We start from the raw sequence: 9961 nt of genomic DNA, 5'->3' as shown, positions 1-9961 counted from the left end.
GCTACATTTTTAATTGGAGGAATTTGCTATTATTACACCTCCTACATAGTGGGATAGGATCTTAGAGATAGCAATATCTTTTTAAAAGGCTGAAAAGCTTAATTTTCATTAAGATTAGGAGCACACGTTAAGAGCACCCCATGGCACGTCAGACCTCCTGTTGGCGACCGTAGATGAATACAAGTAAGGTGTAGAGCAGGCATGAATCATCATTGCATAAAAATTCTTTAATATTTTTTAGATTTAAATATATAAGATGCCGATAATATTACATGTCTCTGAGGTATAAAAAGGGATTTAAATAACTTGAAAACGACTATAAACGTCCATCAAAGTTTCAAAAGAAAAAAAAAGTTTAAAAAAAAAAAAAAAAAAAAGTCATGGCTTTATATCAATAATAAAATTTAAAAAAAAACAAACAAAAGATCTGCCGTAGACTCCGGCAGACCGTGGACCTGATGCATAAAAACGGAGGCTGGATTAACGTTAATATCGCTATACATTTTAAAAGTCATAAAAAATAAAATAAAAATCGCTCTGTTCCATCATAATATAGATATATACATCAAAAATACAAAGTCTAGAAAGGCATTGCATCGATGAGAGTTAAAAAAAAAAAAAAAAAGTCCTACATAAATGTGCATATGTCTTTATTCAAAGCTCAGATCCAGGAATTGCACTTCTTGATAAATAGTCGCGGTACCTGCAAAAAATAAATATATATATATTGAAAACTTCAAATAGCATTAAAAAAAGTGTTTTCACAAAAAACTACTGAGACTACAACAAATAGCTGAAACAAAAAAAACCAAAAAACAGAGGCTGACGATAATTTCAGAAACAGCGCCGCTCCTGTGGTTGTGGCTAGTCATTTAATGGTGCAACATAAGCCACAGCACAGTCTATGGAGAACCACCTATAAAAAAGTGTTACCATCATAAAAGGTTTCTTTGTTATCTATTGGAATGGGGCTGCTCCTCCGCATTCAGTACTGTGTTCCCCACCAGTCTCTGCCTCCACATCAGGGGAGGTCATGTGACTGCTGGAGCCAATCCTTGGCCTCTCATTGGCTGCAGCCTTCAAAATTCCATCTGAGCAGAAAGAGAAAGTTTCTTCCTGCTCAGACAGAAGTGAGTGCGGAGGAGCGCAGCGAGGCTGGTAGGGGCACGGAGCCGGAGTGAGGAGGGGGGAGACGTCCAGGTACCAATTCTTCGGAAGTAGAACAGACACAGGATTTCTGCTCTTACCTAAAGACAGAGTTATGTTTCCATGGCATTTTCTGTGTCACTTGTGGTCTCAGCGCTTCGTGCTAATATATCGGCCATTAACGCCTCTTCTAATTTCTTTCTGACATGCTGCACTCGCTCCTCTTGTTTTCTGTAATATTAAAAGAAAGCAGAAGTTACAAAGGAAAATGCAGAATAATGGTGCGACACCTCCATTACTGTCATTCAATACAATTCTAATGCATGTACTTTTAAAATGGTCCTAAAGTAAGTGCCCCCTGTTAATAGTCACTATATGGCCGGAGTCACACTGGCGAGGAATACGGGAGAGTGAGAGGCGCAAAAAGCACGCATTAGACACGGACCAGTGATTCTCTATGGGGCAGCTCCCAACAGCCGTATATTTCTCATCCGTATTCTACGCTCCGTGCCACTCGCAGCATGCTGTGATTGTCAGCGTACTACGCCCGTAATACACCAATGCAAGTCTATGGGTGCGCAAAAAATACGGATTACACACGGACCACACGTGTGACCTGCGAGAAATACGCACCCGGTGTCTTTTAGAAACCCTGTCATAGGGCTCCATTATATGTCCATTTTGCAAGGCGGCAAGAAAATCTCACCATACTGATTACATACGGATGCTGACATGCGCAAAATACGCGGCCACACCTTGATTACGGATGACATACGGAGCACTGTTTAGGGGTCTGTCATCCGTATTACACATGTAAAATACTGACCGTATTTTGCACAGGTTAGTGTGACTCCAGGCTATAGGTACATTACTTATCCTGTATTATACTCCAGAGCTGCACTCACTATTCTGCTGGTGCAGTCACTGTGTACATACATTACATTACTGATCCTGAGTTACATCCTGTATTATATTCCAGAGCTGCACTCACTATTCTGCTGGTGCAGTCACTGTGTACATACATTACATTACTAATCCTGAGTTACATCCTGTATTATCCTCCAGAGCTGCACTCACTATTCTGCTGGTGCAGTCACTGTGTACATACATTACATTACTAATCCTGAGTTACATCCTGTATTATCCTCCAGAGCTGCACTCAATATTCTGCTGGTGCAGTCACTGTGCACATACATTACATTACTGATCCTGAGTTACATTCTGTATTATACTCCAGAGCTGAACTCACTATTCTGCTGGTGCAGTCACTGTGTACATAAATTACATGACTGATCCTGAGTTACATCCTGTATTATACTCCAGAGCTGCACTCACTATTCTGCTGGTGCAGTCACTGTGCACATACATTACATTACTGATCCTGTACTGATCCTGAGTTACATTCTGTATTATACTCCAGAGCTGCACTCACTATTCTGCTGGTGCAGTCACTGTGTACATACATTACATGACTGATCCTGAGTTACATCCTGTATTATACTCCAGAGCTGCACTCACTATTCTGCTGGTGCAGTCACTGTGCACATACATTACATTACTGATCCTGTACTGATCCTGAGTTACATTCTGTATTATACTCCAGAGCTGCACTCACTATTCTGCTGGTGCAGTCACTGTGTACATACATTACATGACTGATCCTGAGTTACATCCTGTATTATACTCCAGAGCTGCACTCACTATTCTGCTGGTGCAGTCACTGTGTACATACATTACATATCTTGTACTGATCCCCGAGTAGCGATGGGCGAACCCGAACAGTTCGGAGTCCATACCGAACACCTACTGTTCAAGCATGGACACTGAATACGGACTTCACCAGGAAGTCTGTGTTACTGTTCGGGTTCCGCTGCCCCAACATCGGGTGTTCGTCGCGCTGTCATGTGCATGACAGCTTGGCAAACACCACTTCTGATAGGCGGGGAAATCATCCCTGCCGGTCAGTGAGCCACGGTTCCTTTGCTGTCAAAAGACAGCGTGAGTGCTCAGCTGGCGATCGGAGGTATAAAGCTTACCCTCCAGTCACTGGTGTCAGCTGATGGGACTGCAGCTCCCATCATCCGACACCTGCTGCCGCTAATTACAGTGAGAGCAGGAGCGGCGGGTGGGAATTTTTACTAGCCGCTCCGATGCTGTAAATAATGAAGAAAAAAAAAAAAGTTGTGGGTTCCCCTGTATTTTTGATAACCAGCCAGACAAAACTCACAGCTGGGGGCTGCAACCCTCAGCTTCAGCAAGGCTGGTTATCAAAAATAGAGGGGTCCCCACACTGTTTTTAATTGTTTAAATAAATAATAAAAAAAAAAAAAACAGCGTGGTCCCCCCCCCCCCCCATTTTTGACAACCAACCTTGCTAAAACAGACATCTGGGGGATGGTATTCTCAGGCTGGTGAAGGGCCATGGACACTGCCCCCAGCCTAAAAATAGACAACTGCCCAGAAAAGGCACATCTATTAGATGCGCCAATTCTGGTGCTTTGCCCGGCTCTTTCCCACTTGCCCTGTAGCGGTGACAAGCGGAGTAATATTTGTGGGGTTGATGTCACCTTTGTATTGTCCGGCGACACCAAGCAGTCTGCTTAGTAATGGAGAGGCGTCTATAAGACTCCCATCCATTACTAATCCTACAGTTGTATTGTAAATAAAGACACAGCCAGCATGATCTAAGTTACTTACCGTTAATGGGATTTTACAGAGCCCATGACAGCACCACCCGAGAGTGTATCCACCCACCAGGACAGGAAACCTACTGAATAAAAAGGCGGTACCGCTCCTCCACATCAGTTTGGTTTCAGAGCATGAGAGGACCTCCAGACAGTTAACACAACCATCACCAAATACATTTTTCTTAACGCCCTTAATAGTGCACACCACAAGTGACAAAGCGGGGGAGGGAATATAAGGGTGCTGTCATGGGCTCTGTAAAATACCGTTAACGGTAAGTAACTTAGATTTTTCCCCTTCTCCCATGACAGCACCACCTGAGAGATTTATATAGATTAAAGCATCCTAGGGAGGGATCACCGCTTGCAGTACCTTCCTCCCAAAGGATAGGTCAACAAAGGAGGACAGTTTGAGGCAATAGTGTCTATAGAAGGTAGAAGGGCAAGACCATGTGACCGCCTTACATATTTCCTCGATGGACACCTCTGCTCTCTTGGCCCAGGAGGTCACCACAGCCCTGGTAGAATGGGCTCTCAGATTTCCAGGAATTGGTCTACCGCTAGAGGTGTAGGCTAATCTAATGGCGCCCCTTATCCATCTAGCTATAGTCCCCCTTGTAACACTGCACCCTTTCCTGTTTCCCTGGAATTATACAAATAAGGTCTCATCCTTTCTACATTGCCTAGTTCTGTCTAGGTACTGTATCAGGGCCCTCCTGACGTCTAATGTGTGAAGCCTGCACGCTTCTTCAGTCTTTGGGTCACTGAAGGAGGGAAGCACTACCTCCTGAAATTTGGAGGCCAACTTGGGGAGATACGCTGGATCAGGTCTCAACACCGCCCTATCCTCTAAAACCTGCATGACGGGATTAAAGGATAGGGCTACCAGAATCACTGTTTTCAGCGCCAGTATCTTATCTGGCACCTCCTGAATGGGTTCTAAGGGTGATTTTGTATAAACTTCCAGGACCAAGTTCAAATCCCATGAAGGCGTCTTTGGGGCTAGCACTGGTCTAGACCTCTGGCATGCTTTAATGAACCTGACCACCCACCTATCTACCACCAGGTTAGCGTTGTAAAGGGCTCCCAAGGCAGATACCTGCACCTTAAGGGTGCTGGTGGCCAGGCCCATTTCCATATGCCTCTGAAGAAATTCTAGGATCTCTGATTGGGACCGTGCACCCAACAGGCTGCCATGAGAAAGCCATAATTTTTGCCCATAGTCTACCATAAATCCTAGTTATGGGCTTTCTACTCCGCATCAGAGTAGCTACCAAGGCTGGAGAAAACCCCCTCTGTATTAGCAGTGTCCTCTCAAAATCCAAGCCATCAAATGAAGATCCGATTTCTGAGGATGTAGCACTGGACTCTGCCTGAGGAGACCTGGAACATCCGGGAGAACCCAGGGATCTGTCAAGGACATTTTCCATTCTCCTCAGCCAAGAAAACCATGATCTCTTGAGCCAAAAGGGAGCAATGAGGATGACATCCGCCGTCTCTTCCCGAATCTTCAGCAGCACTGTTGGGATCAACATTAATGAAGGAAATGCATAAGCTAGTCGAAAATCCCAAGGAATCTGTAGTGCATATGGCCTTTCTCTTGGGTCTATGTAACAGAAGCTTCTTGTTTTCCTGTTGGCAAACAGTTCTATCTCTGGCTACCCACAAAGATTCACATTCTGCCGAAAGCTGGAGGAATGAGAGGTAGATCCATCTGTCTCAAAGTTGTCCGGCTGAGGAAGTCTGCTTCCTCTTTCTCCTTCCCTTTTATGCGTAGGGCCGATATCTATAGCTCATGTTCCTCCATCACCTGTAGAATCTCCTGAGCTAGCTGCATTAGGGGCCAGGATCTTGTGCCCCCTTGGTGATTGCTATAGACTACAGAAGTTTGATTGTCCGCCAATATTTGAACATGGCTCCCTTCTAAACGGGGAATGAACTCTGGGGTTTTTATTGCTAGCAGCTCTCTGTAATTTGAGGAGCTGTCTGCTTCTGTTTCTGACCAGATCTCTTGTATCAAATGGTCTTTGAGATGCGCCCCCCATCCCTCTGCGCTCATATCCGTCACCATCACATCTGATATTGGGAGAGACCATGGGACGCCATGCGATAGATTCTCTGAATCTAGCCACCAGGTCATGTAGTTTACTGCTTCCTGGGAAAGCATAATCCTCCCCTCCAGATGACCAGACAGCCTCTTCTACTTCTAGGAGATCCTGCTGCAACGCCCTGGAATGACATTGCGCCAACTGCACTGCTGGAATGCATGAAGTCATTGTTCCTAGAAGAGACATGGCCTTCCTCAGGGATATGATCAAGATGGACAGGACTGCTGAAACTAGGGCTATCATACGGTCCTTCTCCTCTGGTAGGAGACAGACCTGTTTCTCTGAGTCTATAATAAGCCCCAAGAAGGATTGAACCTTCAGGGGCTGAAGCCTCGACTTTTCCATATTTATCATCCAACCAAGATTGGACATAGCGTTTCGGATGAAATTTGGCTGAGCACTGCATTTGTATTCCGCCCTGCCAATCACTAAAAAAATCGTCCAAATATGGTACTACCAGGACATTCCTTTCCCGTAAGTGTGCTGTCACCTCCAGAATAATCTTAGTTGAAATTTCTTGGGGCCATGGACAGACCGAAGGGTAGTGCTCTGTACTGAAACAGTCTGAGCTGTCCTCCTACATATACCGCTACCCTTAGGAATTGCTGGTCTTCCCAGTGGATGGGGACATGATAATATGCGTCTTTTAGGTCTAACACTCATTTAACAGCCCAGGAATAAGATTTTGATTGCTGTTTTTATGGACTCCATCTTGAATGGTCTGTAGACCAGGAATCTGTTGAGGCCTCTCAGATTGATGATAGTCCTGTATGATAGGTCTAGTTTCTTTTTCAGAAACAGGGGAGAATAAAATCCTCTCCCTTGCTGCTGAATAGGTACCTCATCTAGCACCCTATTTTGAAGCAAGAGTAGTACCTTCGCTTCCAGGGCCTGCTGTTCCTTCCAGGATCTGGGGGATGAGATCCTGAAGCTGTGCCTGGGGATAGATGCAAACTCTAGTTTCAGTCCAGATTTTATTATATTGAGCACTCAGGTATTGGTTGAGATCTTCTCCCAGACAGTTCGGAAGAGGGACAGCCTTCCTCCCACCTGGGACGGCCCATCACTTGGAGGATTTTCGGTTCCTTGATGAGGAACCCCCAAACATGAAAACTTTGTTCTTTGGCTTCTTATCTCTCCAGTCATCCTGTTCTTTGGGTGGTCTGCTCCTGCTATATCTTCTCCTCTGAAAGGAACTCAAACTGTGGACATGAAACAGTAGGAAACCCCGTCTTCTTGTCTGCTGCCTTATCAAGAATATCATCTAAAGATTGCCCAAAAAGATATTTGCCTTCACATGGAATGGAGCATAGTCCCGTTTTGGACTGAGCATCCCCCAGCCAGCTCTTGAGCCATAGAGCTCTACAGGCAGCGTTAGAGAGGTTTGCCGATCTTGCCGCTACCCTAAGCGAGTCCGCTGAGCCATCGGCCAGAAAGGAAGCTGCCCCCTGCAACAGAAGATCCGTCAGAATCTCTTCCCTTAGGATATTGTCTTTTAGACAGTCGTTTAGCTGCTGTAGCCACACCATCAACAATCTCGCCGTGCAGGTGGCTGCTATTGCTGGTTTTAATGAACTTGCTGAAGATTCCTCTGCTTGTTTTAGGAAGGTCTCGGCCTGTCTAAATGATCTTTTAAAGTCCCAAGATCTTCAAAGGAGAAAGTGGATTTCTTAACAGATTTAGCCACCGCAACATCAATCGTTGGGGTCCTTTCCCATATGCCTGCCTCCTCTTCAAAAGGGTATCTCCTTTTCGAAGAAGACAGTAGTGACCCTTTCCTCTATGGCTTCTTCCATTCCTTATTGATGAGCATTTTAATGCACATTAACCAGAAAGGAACGTCTCTTCATCTGACCTAAGCCCCCAAACATGTCGTCATGAACTGACTTTGTTGACTTAGGGGATCTGAGATGCCCATAGTGGACCTTATGTCTCTAACCAGCTGGTCAGTATCCTCTGCTGGGAAGCAGGGCCTACCCCCTGTATCCTTATCAGAGGAAGAGGAGGATGACTCCAGGTCTGAGCTTTCCCCAAGCTGTACTGATCCCTCAGACTCTGAATAAAGTGGTTCTGGCCTATCCCCCCCCCCATCAGGTCCTGTAAGGACTCCTGGACCTCCAATCTGATGATGGATTTAAGATCCATAGCAAACCCAGGAGTCTCCTCTGAGATTGTCTGCTGTATGCACTCTGGGCAAAGCCTCTTATGGTAAGAGCTAGGTAGATCTCCCTTGCACAGAGCGCATAGCCTATTACTTTGTTTGGAAGTGCGCTTCAGGGGTCTTCCCCATCAAGGACACAGAGAAAAGGGAGGGGCTGTTTTAGTATAATATACATTCACATAGATCACTCACCATCCTGCTGATCAATCTACGGTACCGGAAGGCTGAGCCGGTTCTGAAGAACGCCTCTCCATGGCAGTGGGCTCGTGACCTGCATTGCTTCTCGGGCTGGTCCGGCTGCCTGTAAGACTGCTACTGTGCCCTCTTTGCTTCTGATGGCGCTGGGGGGGCTCCAGCCATGCTTGCAGTAGGGAAGATGGTATTGGTGGTAGCTGCTGCTCCTCCATGCTTGGAAGCTGCAGGAAACTCTCACAGTGCTAGCGGGGATGTCACCGAGATCACCGAAGTTCAGCCTTGCTGGGAACGGAGCCTCAGTGACCGGACGTAACCTCAATGACCTCACCACTGGTCTCTGAGGCTGCACTCACAGAAGTTCAGTCACCAGTGGTTCTCAGCCTGGACAGTTGCAGCTTGGCACCATCCAGGTTGAAAACTATTTATCCCCGAGAGACGGATTACGGCGTGGGACAGAACAACGGACAGGTATGGTATATTGTTGTTTTATTTTACTTTTATTACAGGAGATTGAGGACTTCGCTGGGATTAGGCGTTTAAATAAAAATGAAAAACTGTGTTTAGTCTTATCGCTAATAAAAGGACTTTATTCTGGCTGTGTGTCTTTATTTACCATACAACTATAGGATTAGTAATGGAGGGGTGTCTTATACACTCCTCTCCATTAGTAAGCCGTGGGCTTAATGTCACCGGACAATACAAAGGTGACATCAACCCGACAAATATTACCTCACTTGCCACCGCTACAGGGCAAGTGGGAAGAGCCGGGCAAAGCACCAGGATTGGCGCATCAAATAGATGTGGCTTTTCTGGGCAGCTGCGGGCTGCTCTTGTTAGGCTGGGCGGCCTATATCAATGGCCTTTTACCACCCTGAGAATAACAGCCCCCAGCTGTCTGATTTAGCAAGGTTGGTTGTCAAAAATGGGAGGGACCCCACGCAGTTTTTTTAAATTTAAATAATTTTAAAAAAGCAGCATGGGGACCCCTCTATTCCTGATAACCAGCCTTGAGTCTTGTTTGGCTGGTTAGCAAAAATACAGGGGAAATCACGTGGTTATTCTTGTATTATACTCCAGAGCTGCACTCACTATTCTGCTGGTGCAGTCACTGTGTACATCCATTACATTACTGATCCTGAGTTACATCCTGTATCATATTCCAGAGCTGCACTCACTATTCTGTTGGTGCAGTCACTGTGTACATACACTACATTACTGATCCTGAGTTACATCCTGTATTATACCCCAGAGCTGCACTCAACATTCTGCTGGTGCAGTCACTGTGTACATCCATTACATTACTGATCCTGAGTTACATCCTGTATCATATTCCAGAGCTGCACTCACTATTCTGTTGGTGCAGTCACTGTGTACATACATTACATTACTGATCCTGAGTTACATCCTGTATTATACCCTAGAGCTGCACTCACTATTCTGTTGGTGCAGTCACTGTGTACATGATATATTACACAAGCCATGCGTCTAACTAGAAAAGCACGTGATTTACAGACTCTGTATCAGAAGGAAGAGCCATATGAGGTCTTAGCCAGCAGTCGCTGACACATGGACCTCGGCTCCCATGCTCCCCCATCAGTAAACCGCAGCCGCCTGGCTATCACTTATCATGCAGGACACCGCGCAGGGGAACGATTAGTACATAAGTG

General features: G+C 45.7%; 1 protein-coding gene across 2 annotated transcripts in view; it reads right to left on the bottom strand.

Moving 5' to 3' along the window:
• Window positions 1-208: 208 nt before the first annotated feature.
• Window positions 209-9961, bottom strand: part of LOC141048366 (methyl-CpG-binding domain protein 2-like) — a 46915-nt gene continuing 37162 nt past the window's right edge. For both annotated transcript variants that reach the window (XM_073543871.1, XM_073543870.1), the window contains exons 6-7: window positions 1248-1377; window positions 209-703 (exon numbers count right to left, since the gene is read on the bottom strand). In XM_073543871.1, the coding sequence (XP_073399972.1) occupies window positions 1260-1377 (118 nt within the window). In that variant the 3' untranslated portion in view covers window positions 209-703; window positions 1248-1259. The remainder of the gene's footprint in view (window positions 704-1247; window positions 1378-9961) is intronic.

The sequence above is a fragment of the Dendrobates tinctorius genome, unplaced genomic scaffold, assembly GCF_039654945.1.
Source record: "Dendrobates tinctorius isolate UK_male_01 unplaced genomic scaffold, ASM3965494v1 ptg000135l, whole genome shotgun sequence".
Classification (NCBI taxonomy): domain Eukaryota; kingdom Metazoa; phylum Chordata; class Amphibia; order Anura; family Dendrobatidae; genus Dendrobates; species Dendrobates tinctorius.
The sequence above is the reverse complement of the archived record's forward strand: the minus strand, read 5'-3'. Positions and strand labels throughout refer to the sequence as shown.